This window comes from Tursiops truncatus, chromosome 2 (assembly GCF_011762595.2).
Source record: "Tursiops truncatus isolate mTurTru1 chromosome 2, mTurTru1.mat.Y, whole genome shotgun sequence".
Classification (NCBI taxonomy): Eukaryota; Metazoa; Chordata; class Mammalia; order Artiodactyla; family Delphinidae; genus Tursiops; species Tursiops truncatus.
Genome location: NC_047035.1, coordinates 54,619,557 through 54,640,965, shown reverse-complemented (window position 1 = coordinate 54,640,965; position 21,409 = coordinate 54,619,557). Strand labels below are relative to the sequence as shown.

General features: G+C 35.4%; 1 protein-coding gene across 4 annotated transcripts in view; it reads right to left on the bottom strand.

The window, feature by feature from the left end:
- MIS18BP1 (MIS18 binding protein 1) overlaps positions 1–21,409 on the bottom strand; it is a 61,193-nt gene that overhangs the window by 13,011 nt on the left and 26,773 nt on the right. For 3 of the 4 annotated variants that reach the window (XM_033851173.2, XM_019923955.3, XM_073800517.1), the window contains 4 exons: positions 21,195–21,352; positions 16,603–17,467; positions 6,633–6,796; positions 582–742 (listed from right to left, as the gene is read on the bottom strand). In XM_033851173.2, the coding sequence (XP_033707064.1) occupies positions 582–742; positions 6,633–6,796; positions 16,603–17,467; positions 21,195–21,352 (1,348 nt within the window). The remainder of the gene's footprint in view (positions 1–581; positions 743–6,632; positions 6,797–16,602; positions 17,468–21,194; positions 21,353–21,409) is intronic. The other variant, XM_073800516.1, reaches the window with a different exon arrangement.

The following is a 21,409-nucleotide window of genomic DNA, read 5'->3' as shown; positions in this document are numbered from 1 at the left end:
TCAGCCTTTTAAATTTTTCTTGCCTACTTTTTTCCTGTGAGCTTGATACTTTTTATTATTCCAGTAACATCTGAATGAGTTCTTCATATTATACATATTATTGTCTTTATCTGTTGCAAATATTTTATCCCAGTCACTGAAGTTTTTAGTTTTGTGATTTTTCATACTACAAAAATTCTTGTATACATTCAAATCTGTCAATCTTATGCTGTCACTTAATCCCTCCTCCCAATTTACTATGCAGTAGGTAATAATCTTTTCTTATCACCCCCCCTTTTTAAGTTTGCCTCACTGCATATGAATTTTAAATATATATGTTTGGTCTATCTCTGGATTTTCTATTTGGTTCTACAACCATTACTTCTGAACCCCACTGAAGGGGAGACTCTGGCCACTGATGAGAATGGCATCAGAATGCTTCTTATACTATACTATACTTTACTATACTATACTTTGGCATATCAGTGAGGGCTATCAATCCTTGGCCTAAATATTAGGGATGAACACTAACCATACATAAAATGAAAGATATAAAAGTCAGTATAAAGAAAACAATGATTTCATACATTTAAGATGCTTACCAGTACTCTTTGATGCTGCAAAGGTGTTGTACTGAAAAAATCATCATGGTCATCTTTTGGCAACTGTTCCAGAAAATCCCTCATCTGCTGCTTCCTTTTAAGAGTTCCCACTTTGGCAGTTATCTTAATAGTTTGCTTCTTATCAGAATCACTGATCTTGCCTTAAGAGTCAGCAAAACATTTTGATAAGGATTTAGTCATTTATACTAACTGCTCTATAAAGTGAACAGCCTTTGCAAATTCTGAATTGTGTATTTACATTAAATAAACTCAGTCTCTGTTGTTAATATTTCCAAGCCTCTAACAAATGATTCTTTCTACACTGGGATCTGCGCAATGTGATTAGATTACAAGACTACTCAGGAAGAAATTATATTAGGATTAGGTAGCATGAGGTCGAAAAGGTTCTTTACCTGTGAGAAAGGTTACCTCTCACACGTCTCTCGCTGACTATCTAACTTATTGATTTTGCTAAAATATAAACCTTATTGAATTAGGACAGGGATACTGAATATTCCCTAAAGCCTGGTATAGGACTTCTCTGGCAGAAACACTGGCCAGGAGTGTGTACAACTAGGGACTATAAAAACTAAATTTATTCTGAGTTTTCTTATGAATTACTAGGGGGCCCTACCCAAGTGGCCTCAAATTAACTTAGACCCTTAGAACAATAATCCAGTTATTGAAATCTCTGGATCCAACTGCAGATTTCCTAGAACAAACTCAAAGCACAAGGCTGCTAAGGCAACTATTGATGTAAGTAAGTAGCTAGGTCAGACTTAAAAATTAAACAGATGATCCTTGGAGTTCTTCCTAGCTTTAAAATTTTAAAAACAACAAAAAATACCTATAATAAAACACATGGATAAATAGAAAATACATCTAATGAGTGATCAGAAATTGATACTGATCAGGAAACTTGCATAAGCCTTTTAGATAGCCTCATCCACCAGAGGGCAGACAGGAGAAGCAAGAAGAACTACAATCCTGCAGCCTGTGGAACAAAAACCACATTCACAGATAGACAAGATGAAAAGGCAGAGGGCTATGTACCAGATGAAGGAACAAGATAAAACCTTAGAAAAACAACTAAATGAAGTGGAGATAGGCAATCTTCCAGAAAAAGAATTCAGAAAAACGATAGTGAAGATGATCCAGGACCTCGGAAAAAGAATGGAGGCAAAGATGTAGAAGACGCAAGAAATGTTTAACAAAGATCTAGAAGAATTAAAGAACAAACAAACAGAGATGAACAACACAATAACTGAAATGAAAAATACACTAAAAGGAATCAATAGCAGAATAACTGAGGCAGAAGAACGGATAAGTGACCTGGTAGACAGAATGGTGGAATTCACTGTCATGGAACAGAATAAAGAAAAAAGCATGAGGAAAAATGAAGACAGCCTAAGAGACCTGTGGGACAACAATAAACGCAACAACATTGGAATTATAGGGATCCCAGAAGGAAGAGAGAGAAAGAGAGGACCCAAGAAAATATTTGAAGAGATTATAGTCGAAAACTTCCCTAACATGGGAAAGGAAATAGCCACCCAAGTCCAGGAAGTGGAGAGAGTCCCATACAGGATAAACCCAAGGAGAAACATGCCGAGACACAAAGTAATCAAATTGGCAAAAATTAATGAAGAATTGAATACAGCAAGGGAAAAACTACAAATAACATACAAGGGAACTCCCATAAGGTTAACAGCTGATTTCTCAGCAGAAACTCTACAAGCCAGAAGGGAGTGGCATGATATACTTAAAGTGATGAAAGGGAAGAACATACAACCAAGATTACTCTACTGGGCAAGGATCTCATTCAGATTTGATGGAGAAATCAAAAGCTTTACAGACAAGCCAAAGCTAAGAGAATTCAGCACCACCAAACCAGCTCTACAACAAATGCTAAAGGAACTTCTCTAGGCAGGCAACACAAGAGAAGAAAAGGATCTAAAAAAACAAACCCAAACAATTAAGAAAATGGTAAAAGGAACATACATATCAATAATTACCTTAAACGTGAATGCATTAAATGCTCCAACCAAAAGACACAGGCTTGCTGAATGGATACAAAAACAAGACCCATATATATGCTGTCTACAAGAGACCCACTTCAGACGAAGGGACACATTCAGACTGAAAGTGAGGGGATGGAAAAAGATATTCCATGCAAATGGAAATCAAAAGAAAGCTGAAGTAGCAATACTCATATCAGATAAAACAGACTTTAAAATAAAGAATGTTACAAGAGACAAGGAAGTACACTACATAATGATCAAGGAATCAATCCAAGAAGAAGATATAACAATTATAAATATATATGCACCCAACATAGGAGCACCTCAATACATAAGGCAACTGCTAACAGCTTTCAAAGAGGAAATCGACAGTAACACAATAATAGTGGGGGACGTTAACACCTCACTTACACCAATGGACAGATCATCCAAACAGAAAATTCATAAGGAAATACAAACTTTAAAACACAATAGACCAGACAGATTTAATTGACATTTATAGGACATTCCATCCAAAAGCAGGTTACACTTTCTTCTCAAGTGCGCACGGAACATTCTCCAGGATAGATCACATTTTGGGTCACAAATCAAGCCTCAGTAAATTTAAGAAAATTTAACTCATATCAAGCATCTTTTCTGACCACAATGCTACGAGATTAGAAATCAATTACCGGGAAAAAAACGTAAAAAACACAAACACATGATGAGGCTAAACAGTATGTTACTAAATAACCAAGAGATCACTGAAGAAATCGAAGAGGAAATCAAAAAATACCTAGAGACAAATGATAATGAAAACACAATGATCCAAAACCTATGGGATGCAGCAAAAGCAGTTCTAAGAGGGAAGTTTATAGCTATACAAGCCTACCTGAAGAAACAAGAAAAATCTCAAACAATCTAACCTTACACCTAAAGGAACTAGAGAAAGAAGAACAAACAAAACCCAAAGTTAGCAGAAGGAAAGAAATCATAAAGATCAGAGCAGAAATAAATGAAATAGAAACAAAGAAAACAACAAAGATCAATAAAACTAAAAGCTGGTTCTTTGAGAAGATAAACAAAATTGATAAACCATTAGCCGGACTCATCAAGAAAAAGGAGAGGACTCAAATCAATAAAATTAGAAATGAAAAAGGAGAAGTTACAACAGACACTGCAGAAATATAAAGCATCCTAAGAGACTACTATAAGCAACTCTATGTCAATAAAACGGACCACCTGGAAGAAATGGACAAATTCTTAGAAAGGTATAACCTTCTAAGACTAAACCAGGAAGAAACAGAAAATATGAACAGACCAATCACAAGTAATGAAATTGAAACTGTGATTAAAAATCTTCCAACAAACAGAAGTCCAGGACCAGATGGCTTCACAGGTGAATTCTATCAAACATTTAGAGAAGAGCTAACACCCATCCTTCTCAGACTCTTCCAAAAAATTGCAGAGGGAGGAACACTCCCAAACTCATTCTATGAGGCCACCATCACCCTGATACCAAAACCAGACAAAGATACTACAAAATAAGAAAATTACAGACCAATATCACTGATGAATATAAATGCAAAAGTCCTCAACAAAATACTAGCAAACAGGATCCAACAACACATTAAAAGGATCATACACCATGATCAAGTGGGATTTATCCCAGGGATGCAAGGATTCTTCAATATACGCAAATCAATGTGATACACCATATTAACAAATTGAAGAATAAAAACCATATGATCATCTCAATAGATGCAGAAAAAAAGCTTTTGACAAAATTCAACACCAATTTATGATAAAAACTCTCCAGAAAGTGGGCATAGAGGGAACCTACCTCAACATAATAAAGGCCATATATGACAAACCCACAGCAAACATCATTCTCAATGGTGAAAAACTGAAAGCATTTCCTCTAAGATCAGGAACAAGACAAGGATGTCCACTCTTGCCGCTATTATTCAACATAGTTTTGGAAGTCCTAGCCACGGCCATCAGAGAAGAAAAAGAAATAAAAGGAATACAAATTGGAAAAGAAGAAGTAAAACTGTCACTGTTTGCAGATGACATGATCCTATACATAGAGAATCCTAAAGATGTCACCAGAAAACTACTAGAGCTAATCAATGAATTTCGTAAAGTTGCAGGATACAAAATTAATACACAGAAATCTCTTGCATTCCCGTACACTAATGATGAAAAATCTGAAAGAGAAATTAAGGAAACACTCCCATTTACCACTGCAACAAAAAGAATAAAATACCGAGGAATAAACCTAGTTAGGGAGACAAAAGACCTGTATGCAGAAAAGTATAAGACACTGATGAAATAAATTAAAGATGATACAAACAGATGGAGAGATATAGCATGTTCTTGGATTGGAAGAATCAATATTATGAAAATGACTTAACTACCCAAAGCAATCTACAGATTCAATGCAATGCCTATCAAATTACCAACGGCATTTTTCACAGAACTACAACAAAAAAATCTTAAAATTTGTATGGAGGCACAAGACCCCCAATAGCCAAAGCAGTCTTGAGGGGAAAAAACAGAGCTGGAGGAATCAAACTCCCTGACTTCAGACTATACTACAAAGCTACAGTAATCAAGACAATATGGTAGGGGCACAAAAACAGAAATGTAGATCAATGGAACAGGATAGAAAGCACAGAGATAAACCCACGCACCTATGGTCAACTAATCTGTGACAAAGGAGGCAAAGGATATACAATGGAGAAAAGACAGCCTCTTCAATAAGTGGTGCTGGGAAAACTGGACAGCTACATGTAAAAGAATGAAATTAGAACACTACCTAACACCATACATAAAAATAAACTCAAAATAGATTAGAGAAGTAAATATAAGACTAGACGCTATAAAACTCTTAGAGGAAAACATAGGAAGAACACTCTCTGACATAAATCACAGCAAGATGTTTTTGATCCACCTCTTAGAGTAATGGAAATAAAAACGAAAATAAACAAATGGGACCTAATGAAACTTAAAAGCTTTTGCAAAGTAAAGGAAACTACAAACAAGACGAAAAGAGAACCCTCAGAATGGGAAATATATTTGCAAACGAATCAACAGACAAAGGATTAATCACCAAAATATATAAACAGCTCATGCAGCTCAATATTAAAGAAACAACCCAATCCAAAAATGGGCAGAAGACCTAAATAGACATTTCTCCAAAGAAGACATACAGATGGCCAAGAAGCACATGAAAAGCTCCTCAACATCACTAATTATTAGAGAAATGCAAATCAAAACTACAATGAGTTATTACCTCACACCAGTTAAAATGGTCATCATCAGAAAATCTACAAACAAACGCTGGAAAGGGTGTGGAGAAATGGGAACCCTCTTGCACTGTTGGTGGGAATGAAAATTGACACAGCCACTACAGAGAACAGTATGGAGGTTCCTTAAAAAACTAAAAAAAACTAAAAATAGAATTACCACATGACCCAGCAATCCCACTACTGGGTTACCCAGAGGAAACCATAATTCAAAAAGACACATGCATCCCAATGTTCACTGCAGCACTATTTACAATAGCCAGGTCATGGAAGCAACCTAAATGCCCCTTGACAGACAAATGATTAATGAAGATGTGGTACATATATACAACGGAATATTACTCAGCCATAAAAAGGAATGAAATTGGGTCATTTGTAGAGACGTGGATGAATCTACAGACTGTCATACAGAGTGAAGTAAGTCAGAAAGAGAAAAACAAATATCGCATATTAACACATGTATGTGTAACCTAGAAAAATGGTACAGATGAACCGTTTTGCAGGGCAGAAATTGACGCACAGATGTAGAGAACAAACGTATGGATACCAAGGTGGGAAAGCAGTGTCGGGTGGGGGTGGTGGTGTGATGAATTGGGAGATTGGGATTGACATGTATACACTGATGTGTATAAAATGAATGACTAATAAGAACCTGCTGTATAAAAAAATAAATAAAATAAAATTCAAAAAAAGAAATCGATACTAAGAACTAGGAAAAAACTATTTCCTACAAAGGTTACCTTTGGGGTTGACTGGCTTTTTCTTGGTGACATGTTTCTGAGATCTTTTTCCTCGGGGATCTTCCATGTATTTCCTCTGGCATTCATGAGCAGATCGAGAACCTACAGCCATAGCCACCTCTGACCAGAAACCAGGTTTGTGCTTTGGAAGAGATGCAAAAGCACTATCGAAGACCAAAAACAGTTAAAGAACAAGCAATTCAACTCAATAAAAAAATAACCTTCTGAAGGGATACTACTAAATCAAGGAGAATTACTGAGCTGAAGGAATTTTATCAAAATCATTCTAGATAACTATTTAGGAAGAAGATAGTATTCTCTCCACTTAATAACCTACTCTAATGCTTAAAATACAAACATGTAAGTGTACATATCTAGTAGATGCCTTCTATTTTGTTGTAGTCTATTAAACCTGAAAAACCATGCCCAATCTTTCAACATTTTTTTCCTAAGTCCAACTAATCAGTTATTAGATCTTTGGGGGGACTCTAGCATGACTAACTTTTGTACACTGCTGCACAAATCTTACTGGTGCTAACTATATTGGAAGACAAGCTCCTAGTTTCTATATATTCCATGTTACAAACTCTTATTAAAAAGTGTTATGCTTGCTTTCATTCTATTATAATTTATAGAACACAATATTTTAGATATAATACTTAACTGAGGGAAATGAAAATTGAAATAGAAAAAAACTAAGTCAATATAAGGTAGTTCCCCAATTTAACAAACGAGTTACATTCTAAAATCTCATTGCAAATGATTACAGTAAGTCCCCTACATATGAATGAATTTCGTTCCGAGACTGCATTTTTAAGTCCAATTTGTTGGTAAATCCAACAAAGTTAGCCTAGGTATCCAACTAACACAATTGGCTATATAGTGCTATACTGTAATACGCTTATATTGCTTTTCACACAAATAATACACTAAAAACAAACACAAAAAATAAAAACATTTTTACTCTTACACTAAAGTACCTTGAAGAGTACAGTAGTACCAGCTACATCACCACTGCTTTTATGCTTGCATCCGGACATCCTGGGCTTGAAATAAAGATACTGTACTACTGTACTCGATACAATATTGTACAGTAAAGCACACAAAAGCACAACTACTTGTAAAGGATGCACATACATGACAGTATACACCAGACATGTGAACTAACTTATGTGACTGGACATGTGAACACATGTTCGCATCTTCGGAAGTTCACAACTTGAAGGTTCGGATGTAGGGGACTTACTGTATTTAGAACCTGGTATACATATTACTGCCCTCCCCCTCCAAGAGATATTATATATTGTGGTTAGGCTGATAGTTCTGCCAGAAAAGATCTATTTAACTCACGTTAACCTATGCAGTGTTATGCTGGTAAAATTTTAACAACTAGTTCTCTGGGGTTAAAAAGCCCCAATTTGTAGTGTTTGTCAATTTCCATGTTGTAAATACTCCTATCGTGGATGATTTCAAGTTACCAACATGGAGTAAGAAATGTGCAACAGCACACAATTATAAAGAATTTCCACTACACAGATATGACAGATGTAAAGAACCTCAAGGGCACAGATAATAAAATATAGTAAAATAATTAGGAAGTGATGAGTTTAGAGTTTTAGTTTGTTTCTAATAAATTTATTTAACCTTTAGTTTATATAATTTAATTTTTAATAATGATCATGAAACATTTAATTTGTAAAATTCATGAAAATTTAAGAATCAACTTTTGTGAACAGATATGATCTAACTACAGAATACCACTCACTCGATGCATAAAAGGAGAACAAATACTTATGGGCATTGAACACTTAACAAATGTTCTACCCTTGCATAACTAATCATTCCACATGTGTTCTAAAGTGGAGAACTATAGGGAGGGGGCTCAAGCTTCCCTATCTGTGTACATAGCTAACATTCAAGTCTAGGATTGCCTAAAAGGACTATTTTGTCATAATAAAAATACTTAATGCACTTAATAAGAAATTAGTCTGTAATGAACACATCTCCTCTAGTTAATCCCAGATAATTTAAAAAGGCAAATGTAATATCATTCCAGTCCTACTTAAAAATCACTTCATCATTTTTAAGCATAAAAACCGAAATATGATCTATGTTCTTCCTCGCCTGTCTATTCTCATCCTCTACAGCTCTTCCCTCACTTTCTGTAGGCCAGTCATTTTGGCCTTTAGTATTTTTAAACATGCTCTCTTACTTTCTACTTTTACATACACTGTTTTACTTTAAAACGTACTTATCATGAATCTTTGGCCTAAATACTTCTTATTTAACCTTCAAATCTTAGTTCTAGTATCTGCCTAAACTAAGTCAGATTTCCCTGATAAATACTGTCATAAACTTCTTACAGGGATTATTTGCTAAGTATCTGTCTACCCTACTAGGTTATAAGCATGATGGGGGGGGGGGGTAACAAAACAGTGGGCTGCAACCAAGAATCACTTAAGGAGCTTATAGCAAAATGCAAGCAAGCAAGTAAAATAAGCGAACAGATTCATAGACTCCATCCCTTAAGATTTCAATACAGTAGGTCTGGGGCAGCAATCCTTTGCATTTTCCAAAAGCTCCTCATGTGATTATTTTGCTTTGAAATCAGCATTAGAATTGCTTTACGTTGTTTGTAAGAAAGAGGCATTACATCTAACCGAGTGGAAAGTAGGAATAGGTGATAACAAGGAAATGTTACAGGGAGGAGGTGACATGTGAGATAAAATTTGAAGGATGGATAAAAATATAACAGGTGAAAATGAGGCCATAATATTGGCAAGGAAATGAAGACAAGGAAGAACTACATATGGTTAGGGAATGAGAAATAGTTCATATTTATAGAACAGTAAATTTCAAAGAAATAGCTGCAGGTCAAAGCTGTAAAAAACTAGAGAAGCATAAAACCCAAACCCAAACCTGCCATATCTGAATATGTTAATAGTATGCAGTCTAGGCACTTTTTAAACAGTTTAAGTAAAATTATCTTTTTGGGTATGGTTCTATGAATCTTAACAGATATATAACACAACAGATGGAACAGTTCCATCAGACTGAAAAAAACTCCCAGTGCTACCCCTCTGTGGTCCACCACTATAACCACTGGAAATCCCTGATCCATTTTCTTTCTTTTTAGTTCTGTCTTCTCCAGAACATAACATAAATGGAATCATATAGTATGTGACCTTTTTGGCTGGCATTTTTCACTCAGCATAATACCTCTGAAATTCATTCAAGTGGTTACAAGTATCAATAGTTCTTCCTTTTTATTACTCAATAGTCCACTCACTATAAGATCATACCACAATTTCGTTTATGAAGAAAGTATCATGAAAGTCAGGCAGAGAAATGAACTACGTAAAACCAAACTGTAACATTGTTTATGAACTTCTGGGCTCACACTGCAAATTTTGATATATTTTCTTTGTTGTTCAGTTCAGAATATCTTCCCTTGAGACTTCCTCTCTGACTCATAGATTATTTATAGGTGTGTTATTTATTTTTCAACCACTTGGAATTTTTTGTTTTCTTTTACGGACTTGTAGTTTAATTCAATTATGGCCAGAGAACACCCTTTATATAACTTCAGTTATACTCAATTCGTTAAGATTTGTTTTATGACCTAGTAAATGTTCTTAGTGAATAATCCACCTATCCTTAGAAATAATGTGTTTTTTCCCTGTTGGGTACACTATTCCAAAATGTCAGCTAGCACAGTTGGCTGATGGTGTTGTTCATTCAGTTCTTGTATACCCTTACTAATTATCTGTCTACTACTGCCATCAATTACCAAGAATACTGAAGTCTCCAACTATAATTGTGGATTTGACTCTTTTCAGTTCAGTACTTTCCTTTTAGTTTTGTCAGATTTTGATTCATGTATTTTGAGGTTTTGTTCTCAGGTGCATACACATTTACGATTGTTAAGTCTTCCTGGTGAAATGGCACTTCTATCATTTTGTAATGTCCTTCTTTATTCTCGATATTTTCTTCATACTGAAATCTTTGATTAGTATGAGTATAGCCACTCCAGCTATCTATTGAATTTGCATGGTATGTATCTATCCTTTCACTTTTAACTTACCTATGTCCTATTTGAAGTGAGTTTCCTTTATACAACACAGTGGGATCATGTTTTTAAATTCATTCTAACAATCTTTTAAATGGTATTTATATTATTAACATAATTAATGTAATTGTTTTTCTTTGTTCCTCCTGTTTTCTATTTCCTTTTTCTGCCTTTTTTTTTAGTATTTTAATTTATCTATTAAATGTTTGAAGATATGTGTAGAGTTTTAGTGGCTGCTCTGGGGTTTACTATATACATACTGAACAGTCAACTCAGAATCAGTATCTTACTACTTCAAGTAAAATCTTACCATCATATAAGGCTCTTCCTCACTTGTCTTCTGTATCACATTTATAAACACTGAAGAACTCCATCATGCAATGCAATATTTGCCTTAAACCGCTAAACATTTACAAGAACTCAAGAGAAGTCTACTGTATTTACCCAGAGTTGCCATCTGTCTTCCTATTCCTCCATTCCTGATACTGACTGCCTCTTTCCTCTCTCATCTCATTCTGCTATTGAGCCTATCCAGTGAGTTTTTATCTTATTTTTCAGTTCTAAAATTTCCATTTGATCCTTATTTACATTTTCTATTTCTTGCTGAGACATTATAAATTTCTGTTCAAGAATGTTTGCTTTTAGTTCCTGAAGCATTTTTATATACCTGCTTCAGAATCTTGTCAGGTAATTCCAACATCTGTGTCAATCCCAGCATTCGCATCTGTTGATTATTTTTTCCATAAGAGTTGAAATTTTCCTGGTTCTTTGTATGCTAAGTAATTTTGGATTATTTCCTAGACATTTTGAATGACAAAACTCTGGGTCTTACATATATTTTATAGAGAATATTAATATTTTTGTTTTAGCAGGCAACCAACCTGGCTGTAATCTGAGCTATAAATTCCAGTCAGTCTTCTGTGGTTGCAGTTTCAGTGTCAGTTCCATTTTTAAAGCTTTGCAGTGTTATTAGGATATACTGCATGTTGGACACTGGGTGGCTGGCCTGGAAACTGCATGGTGGTCTACCATTTAGTTCAGTTCTCAAAGTCTTGGGTATGCTGTTTAGGATCAGATCCACAAATGGGCAACTCAAGGGTGAGCCTAAAAGTTCATAAACAACTTTATAGGGTTGCTTTCCCTAGGTCCTCCCTCTCTGCAGTCTTTGGTTCCCTAGGGTTCCCATTTTTGATTCTCTGGCAGAAACCTGGGGTTTTAGTTACCCAGCTCTGCTGCACACTTTATAAAATTTTATCTTTCTCAGGGCCAAGCAGAGGACAGAAAGAGAAAATTGCAAAATGGTTTGCCCCACCCTTTTGAGACCTCTACCCGAACTGGAGAGGAAGGTTCCGCACTTTGAGTTTTAGGTATGTGTGGGCCCCAAATGATGCTGTGATGCTTGCTCCTGCTGGATTGTATGGGTACTGGGTTATAAGAGAAAGGAGAAAAGAAAAAGAAACAACTGAGAGATTTCCTCTACTGTTTCTGAGTGTTAGTAATCCCCCTTCCTGTTCAAGCCATAACTGAAGGGCTTCTCTTTGAACTCTCTTTGTCTTGCCTCAATGCCCCCTTCCTGGTTTTAGGTGGCCTTGAGTTTAGCTTGGGGGAATATCTAGAGGAAAAACTGGAAATTCACTTCCAGTTTGGTGGTTCTTAAAATTCTAGTCTCCCTCAATCAGCCTGTTATTATTTATCTTCCTGAGTCAACAAAAAGCTGTTCCAAGAATTCTGTCCAGGTGTTACAGCTGCATAGAAGAAACAGAGCGGAGTATGCTTACTCATCTTACTGGAAACTGGCATTTCTGTAGTCCAGGCACTTAAAAATCTCCTTGCATGATCTGAACATACAGCAAAGGTTGACAACTTTTATTAAAGGAAATAATGGGGGATACAGCTGGAAAGGATAACTGAGGTCAACTATTACTCTCAATGCAAGGCAGAAGAAATCTTTATATAATTTGAATTTGAGCAAGAATGCAAGTGAAGGTTTTTGATGTGTCAGAACCACAACTATACATTAAGACTAATCTGGAGTTGTATAAAACAGATTACTCAGATGAACAGAATAAAGTAAAAACACAAGGCTACTTACACAGTTCAGGCAAAAGGCATTAAAGGTCTGAAAAAAAGAGTAGTGTTAAGAAAAAGGCTGTACAGGCATATCTTGTTTTATTGCCCTTTGCTTTACTGTGTTTTTTACAAACTAAAGGTTTGTGGCAACCCTGTGTCAAGCAAGACTATTGGTGCCATATTTCCAACAGCATTTGCTCACTTCATGACTCTGTCACATTTGGTAATTCTCACAATATTTCACACTTTTTCATCATTATTATATTTGTTATGTGATCTGTGATGCTACTCTTGTATTGTTTGGGGTGCCATGAACTGTGCAAATATAAGACAGTGAATTTAATTGATAAATGTCGTGTGTGTTCTGACTGCTCCACTGACCAGCCATTCCCATCTCTCTCTCTCTCTCCTTGAGCCTCCTTATTCTCCGAGGATGCAAGAGTATTGAAATTAGGCCAATTAATAAGCCTACAATGGCCTCTAAATGTTCAAGTGAAAGGAAGAGTTGCAAGTCTCTCACTTTAAATCAAAAGCTAGAAATGATTAAGCTTAGTAAGGAAGGCATGTCAAGAGCTGACACAGGCTGAAAGCTAGGCCTCTTGTGCCAAACAGTAAAGTTGTGAATCCAAAGGAAAAAGTACTTTAAGGAAATTAAAAGTGCTACTCTAATGAACACACAAATGATAACAAATAGCCTTATTGCTGATATGGAGAAAGTTTAGCGATCTGGATAGAAGATCAAACCAGTCACAAGATTCTTTTAAGCCAAAGTCTAATCTAGAGCAAGGTCCTAACTTTCTTTAATTCTACGAAGTGTGAGAGAGGTGAGGAAGCTTCAGATGAAAAGTCTGAAGCTAGCAGAGGTTGGCTCATGAGGTTTAATGAAAGAAGTGTCTCCATAAAAGTACAAAGTGAAGCAGCAAGTGCTAATGTAAAAGCTGCAGCAAGTTATCCAGAAGCTCTAGCTAAGATTATCAATGAAGGTGGCTACACTACACAACAGATTTTCAATGCAGATAAAACAGTCTTCTATTGGAAGAAGATGCCATCTATGACTTTTATAGCTAAGGAGGAAAAGTCAATGGCTGGCTTCAAATGACAGGCTGACTCTCTTGATACAGGCTCATGTAGCAGGGGACTTGAAGTTGAAGCCAATGCTTATTTACCACTCTGAAAACTCTAGGGTCCTTAGGTAGATTATGCTAAATCTCCTCTACCTGTGCTCTATAAATGGAACAAAGCCTGGAGGTCAGCACATCTATTTACAACAAGGTTTACTGAATCATTTTAAATTTTAAGACCACTGTGTAGAGCTACTGTTCAGAAAGAAAGATTCTTTTCAAAATATTACTGCTCATTTACAGTGTACCTGGTCACCCAAAAGCTCTGATGGAGATGTACAAGATTTATGTTGTTTTCAGCCTGCTAATATAACATCCATTCTGCAGCTTATGAATCAAGGAGTAATTTTGAATTTCAAGTTTTATTATTTAAGAAATATATTTCCTAAGGCTAGAGCTGCCACAGATAGTGATTCCTCTGATGGATCAAAGTAAATTGAATACCTTCTGGAAAGGATACACCATTAAAATGCCATTAAGAATATTCGTGATTCATGGGAAGAGGTCTATTAAAATATCAACATTCACAGGAGTTTGGAAGAAGTTGATTCCAACCCTCATGAATGACTTGGAGTAGTTAAAGACTTCAGTGGAAGAAGTCACTGCAGATGTAGTGGAAATAGCGAGAACTAGAATTAGAAGTGGAGCCTAAAGATGTGGCTGAATTGCTACAATCTCATGATAAAACTTGAACTTATGAGGAACTGCTTCTTATGGATGAGCAAAGAAAGTGATTTCATGAGATGAAATCTACTCCTGGTGAAGATGCTGTGAAGACTGTTAAAATGACAACAAAGGATTTAGAATATTACATAAACTTAGTTGATAAAGCAGCAGCAGGGTTTGAGAGGACTGACTCCAATTTTGAAAGAAGTTCTACTGTGGGTAAAATGCTATCAATATCAAGGCAAGACCCTCCAACAGCAAAAGGATTACAACTTACTGAGGACTCAAATGATTAGCATTTTTAAGCAATAAATTATTTTTTTTAACTAGGGTATATACACTGGTGTTTTTGACATAATGCTATTGCACACTTAAGAGACTCCAGTAGAGTGTAAACATAATTTTCATATGCACCAGGAAACCAAAAAATTAATGTGACTTTCTTTGTTGAGATATTCACCTTCTTCCAGTAGTCCAGAATTGAACCCACAATATTGCCTAAGTATAGCTGGTAGCTTCTTAATTTTAAAAAAAATTAGATTTAAAAAATTAGATTAAAAATCAATAATAATAGAGAGTTTAAACCTAGTTGACTAGAAAAATTACATATTCAGAAACAGGAATGTCAGGCAAAGTGGACAGGCAGGGGAAAATAAGTTTGGTTTTTGACATATTAAGTTAGCTGTAGGTGAGATTTATGTAGAGATGTCCAGCAGGGAAAGGGAAATACAAACCTAAGTACAAGAATTCAAGACCAGAGGCACAGATTTGGAAGTCCCTTTGCAAAAAGGAAAAGTAGAACTTCGGAATGAAAAGATCACTGGAATACACGACTGCTAGAAAGCAAACAGCCAAAACCAAGAAGTCTGAAGAATAAGAAAACCTTCTCTGCCTGAAAATAAGATAGAGAAGGAAAATTTAGGAAATCGAGAAAGGAAGAGTACAGTGGCACAAAGATGCCTTAGGAAGAGAAGGTAGATTTGAAAATGAATTCCAAATGTTATAAAGTTGGGGGTACACAAGAGAATGGAACACTGAATGTGGCGTGTTTCTATGTTATCCTTCCCTCTTTTATCAATCATATCTTCCTTTCTTTCTACTAGATCATTTCCAAGAACATACCATTATACCCTGGCATGAGTCACCTTACAAACAAGCAAGCAAGCAACTAAACATACATGTTCCCTTATCTTCACACTGTCTTCTATGACTATGCATTCTTCTGTTCCCTATCATTGCCAAGTTTCTTGTGTCATCCATCTAGGTTGTCTTTACTGTCTCATTCACTCTTCATCTCTCAACTATGATCTGGCTTCCAATACTAACTACCACACTACTGAAACTGCTTTTCAAGTCTATGTAGCTAAATTCAATTCTCATCATACCTGATTTATCAAGCAGCACTAATTAAGAAACCTTGGACAAATCACTGAATTTTTAAGACTAATTTCTCTTCTATAAATGAGGGGGAAAAGACTGTACTAAATAATCTACAAATTTGGATTCAAATTTAGAGTTTTATAATAGTAAATTTACTTATAAAATATTGCTTAAAATGTGAAGCTAAGTGAGAGAGCTGCATTTGTCTGTGTTGAAATGGTTTACCCCTGCTTTACTGAGGTATAATTGACAAAAAAAACCTGTATATATTTAAAGTGTACATGTGATCATTTGACATACATATACATTGTGAAATGATTACCACAATCAAATTAATGAACACATCTGTCCCCTCACATAGTTACCTTTTTAGGGGGGAGGGAGAGGGGACTCTCTTGAAATATTAAATGGGAATGAAAAGAAAAGAGGGTCACTCACTTTCCTCACATGCAGGCTATAGATGGCCACAAAGAACCTATTTAGAAGTTATCTGTACTCTCCCTCTACTCCCTATATAAATTTTAATTTCTCTCCATGTGTTTTTGGATGACATCTTCCATATTAACAAATAGAAGTCATTAAATCAGCCCGTTATTGGAGTTTTTATGTTGTAAACTGTTTTGTGGCCCCTCTAGATATTTCAGAGTCAAATCTGACTACTTACCAATGAAGTTTCTGTAATTCTTTCTTATTCCATTCCTCATCCTGAATTAAACCAGGTAAACATGCTAAGGAATACCTGTTTGTCTTGCCAGATCCCATTGTCTCAATAACTGGAAGCTCATTGCTAATATCAGATTTCTGAAGATTTTCTTTAGCAGAACATCTAGCTTTCTTTTGTTTCATATGAAGTTCATTTTCACTCTCTTCAGTTTCAGATTCAGACATCACTGGGATTGTCCTTGTTTTTCTTGTGCTTTTTCTCAAGTGAACCACTATTTCTTTGGTATTTCTTGCTCTGGTTTTCTTAACAACCCCAGCTTTCCTTCTAAATTCCTTTCCTTTTTCACTCTCTTCATTAGACAAATCTGATGAGGACTGATGCTTGTAAAATGACACAGTTACTTGATTTTCAGTTTTCTTCAATTTTGATAACCTTGTATTTTTCTTAAAGTCAGAGGTGACTGTTTGTTCCTTTTTAGGGCTAGGTATTTTTATTTTCTGGTTGACAGTGAGTAAATCACATTCACTACAACCTTCCTTGTTTTTACTTTTATGACCCACACTATACTCAAATGTACTTTCTAAAGTCTTTGTGGGTTTGCTGATTGGACTTGTAGGTTCACATAAGTTTGATTTACTTTCTTTTTGATGCTTTCGCACTGCAAAATCTGTCACTGCTTTAATGGTGCCAAAGGACAGATTATAATTCATGCATTTTTGCTCTATAACTTTTTTAGATTTGAGTGGTGTTACTAAAATATAAGGTTTCTTCTGATTAACAGCCATATATTTTCTTTCTTCATCTGAGAAAAACTGTTCCCTTGATGTTAGAATATCAACGGATACTTTGGATTCTTCAGTTCTCTCTTTAATTTCATAAGACAAAACCAAAGATCAAAATTTCAAATTAGCTACAAAATATAGAAAAAATATTTCCCAAATAAAATATACTGTTTCTTTCCCCACAAACTCCATTTTAAACACTATCGCCAAATTAATCTTCCTGAAGCACTGGTCTGTTCAGATCACTGCCCCTTCAATTGTAAACATATACTAATTTTTATACCAATCTGTCCATGACGTCTCACAGTCTACTTAGTGTACACAGTTCCTCTGCCTGGTCTTCAATATAGCTCTAATCACTCACTGTACCCAAATCTGAATGATATTCTATGTCTGTTAATCCACTGCTTCTCAACTTTCATTAATGTCATTCACTCTACTTGGAAAGTTTCCTTCACTTACCACCTGCTTCAATTCTGTTCTATAACCTTCTTTATTTCTGTTTTCTAACCCACCTAACCACAAACTTTGTCTTGATTCCCTCAACTGAATAAAAGCTCTCCTTCAGATTTCCAGAATACTTTCAAATAATATCATATTTGACAATGTGCCCTGCATTATAATTAACATACTTTTCTTATCTTTCAACTGAAAAAAATTCTTAATGGTAAGAATTTCGTCTTCATTTTTGATTTTTTTTTGCTGGAGTTAGTACAGTCTTTCACATACATAGGAGATGCTAAATATTTGTTAAATCTGGAAGTAAAATATTAAGAAGACATAAGGAAAACCACTAGGGTTGCTAAAACCTTACTAGGTATGTAATATATGGAACAGAAGCTATCCTGGTTTAGGAGAGTTAGGAAAACATGGAACTCCATCTGCATGGCCCCATATGCATCCCCAGCGGTGGTCACAGAGGTACATTTTTGCTGAATCCCCCAAAACTCCATGAAGCATCATGGACTAACAACCAAAGCAGAAGTTGGGAATCTTTATTATACTGTGTCACTGGTTAAAGAAAGCAAATTAAAATGAGAGAAACTCTCCAATTTGAAACTTAGGAAACCAGAAGCCAAACTAATTTTAACTTTAAATTATACAATTATAAATACATACAAATTGTAAATCATCACACCAATCATCATAGTGAAGTACTCCAACAACCTACACATATTATGTGCCATTTTACAAGATGAATGACAAAATGAAAGACTCATGGGTAATACTCAATGCTGGGGAAAAAAGAAGCCTCTAAACTATAGTTCATGGAGAAGTGGCACTAGACAAAAGTAATCAGGAAAGTTTCTACATGATTTCTCAATGGAATCATGTATCTTCATATTATGAAGGAAGAGTTTTCTTCTAATTCCTCATATAAACATGATTCAAATGTTCAATTGGAAATGTGAAAATTTTGAACTTTCTAATTTTGAACAAAACCTTTTTATTCTGAATATTTTTATTCATTTTATTAAATAATTTGAATAAAGATTCAGACCATTCTGGATACTTCAACCTAAGCTGTATGAAGTTAATAGTGTTAGTATTGTTTCCTCTCTACTTCTTTAAACACTTATAAATGTTCCTCACTTTCATTTCTTTTCACCTAGAAGAAATAAGATAAGAAAAAGTGCTATTAAGCTGATGAATTTAACTCAATATGAAATTTTAAACTTGCTAATGTGTAGAGAAAAGGTTCTTTAAATTCTGGTAGGCAGGATTTCAATGAAATTACTCTGAAAATCCACACTTACACAAAACTAAATTATGGTATTAAGTTCATAGAAGTCTGTACTTGAAGATGCACAATGGATGGTACTCCTTGCTCTTGAGATTATTACAGTATGGGGAGGAAGGCTGATATTATAATCATTTACAATATACTGTTAAGTATAATAACAGAGATATATAAAGTACTTTAAGAGCAATACTATAATATATAGATTACAGAATATACAAAACATTAGGTAAATCATTAAAATACACACACGCAATTATATCATCTTAAATTATCATTGGTTGGCACCTTTGCATAACCTCAGTTGTTTAATGTTAGATGTGGTGGTTTTTTTTATATTTCAGTGGTTTTCTCATGGAAAGTGTAATGATAATGATAATACAAACAATAACAGCATCAAATACCACCACTCAAAATAATGTATGTGACAAGAAGACACTCACTGTCTTAATAGTTTCACAAAACAATGATCTAATGAATCACACTGGAAAAATGATACATCCAAAACAGAATACAGTAATATCTTCCCCTAAATTGAGCTTCTCAAGGAAAAGCATCTCATTTTATTCATCTCTAAGTTCCTAACAGCTAACATAGATCAAAGTTCATGGAAGATGCTTTAAAAATGTTCGTTGAATGATTTTCCTTTGGACACAGCTGGCATGTAAATTATCAAACTTTAGTCTTTTACATTTGTATTCTCAAATACTTTACCAGTAATACTCACAATTTGACTCAAATTCCTGAAAAACAGTACTATAAGTGAAAGGAAGGAGTGGGGGTAGGGAGATGATAAGACCTAAGACTAAAGAAGACTAATAAATAATTCAAAGTTAGATATACTTTTAGGGATCTTTTAAATTTCAGAGTAAAAAAGTATATAGCAGGTGCTGTAGCCCCAGGACTCCAGAATACTGAAGAGGTCTAGCAAAGACAACAAGCAGTATGCCTAATTCGCGAGAAATAGGATGACTTTTGATAAAATGAAGGATTGAGGGCTTCCCTGGTGGCGCAGTGGTTGAGAGTCCGCCTGCCGATGCAGGGGACAAGGGTTCGTGCCCCGGTCCGGGAAGATCCCACATGCCGCGGAGCGGCTGGGCCCGTGAGCCATGGCCGCTGAGCCTGCGTGTCTGGAGCCTGTGCTCCGCAACGGGAGAGGCCACAACAGTGAGAGGCCCGCGTACCGCAAAACAAAAACAAAAACAAAAACAAAAACAAAAAAAAAAAAAGAAGGATTGAGAAGGAACTGGATCAACAGTTAAGGAGTGAATTTTTGCTAGCTGTATGAAGCAGTCATCCACATATTTATTCCTTTCTCTGTACTACAAAGGATGAGCATAGTTTCAATGGGGGTGGGGGACAGGAAATAGGGTATGGTGGGGTGGGGAGTGACATACAGGTACATTTATATCCAGTATGGTGCTATGTTTCTGGCAGAAGCAGCCCTGAACTCTTGAAGTTCTGTAAAACTCTTCATTGTAAGATCAAGGTAGAATTGGCATAAATTTATACAACAGAGTCTAGGAATTTTACTCATTATATTATCTAGAAAGGACTATAAATACTTTTTTTCACCTTGGGGTTGGGTGGATGTGAGGCAGATTATAGTTTTGGTAGAGTTGACACAGAACAGTTCTGCCAGCTACCTTCATAGCAACGGTCATTCAAAAAGACATGCCATTACCTCCATGAAAGCAAACTGGTTTTGTCTATTAACAGGAATAATAGTTAGTACAAAAATATAGGTATCTGTAATATAGGTCTGAGGTAAGCTGGCAGCCTAAATACCTGGCGTCTAGAAAACTGAAAGAACAATCATTTTTCATTGTTATGTTGATCAGTGTTCTTGGTATTCTAATTAAAAGGTATAATTTAATGAAGTAAGCTGAATGCTGACTACAGGCAGTCTACATTGCAGTTTCTCCTCTTAAGCAGTGAAAAAAACCCAGGAATTTTAGGGCAGTATAAGTCAAGAACTCAATACTAAATTCACTGTAAACAATTAAACAGTGTGGAGCTCAGGTAAAAATTTACCACTATACCAACAGAGAAGAAAAGAGCAAACATACCCAAATGATCACAATCAAGGTCACAAGTGGCAGTGGCTCTTTGGAGGACTTCTGTTTTTTTTTCCCCTGCATCATTTTTCATTGATTTTCGAATGTCAGGAACAACTCTTTCAGTTTTCTGTTTTTGTCTGGCCTTTCCTCCTTTCTTTTCACAAGACCTAAAAACAAGTATAGTATTTTTCCTCTAATATTGGTTCTCAAAAAACAAAAACAAA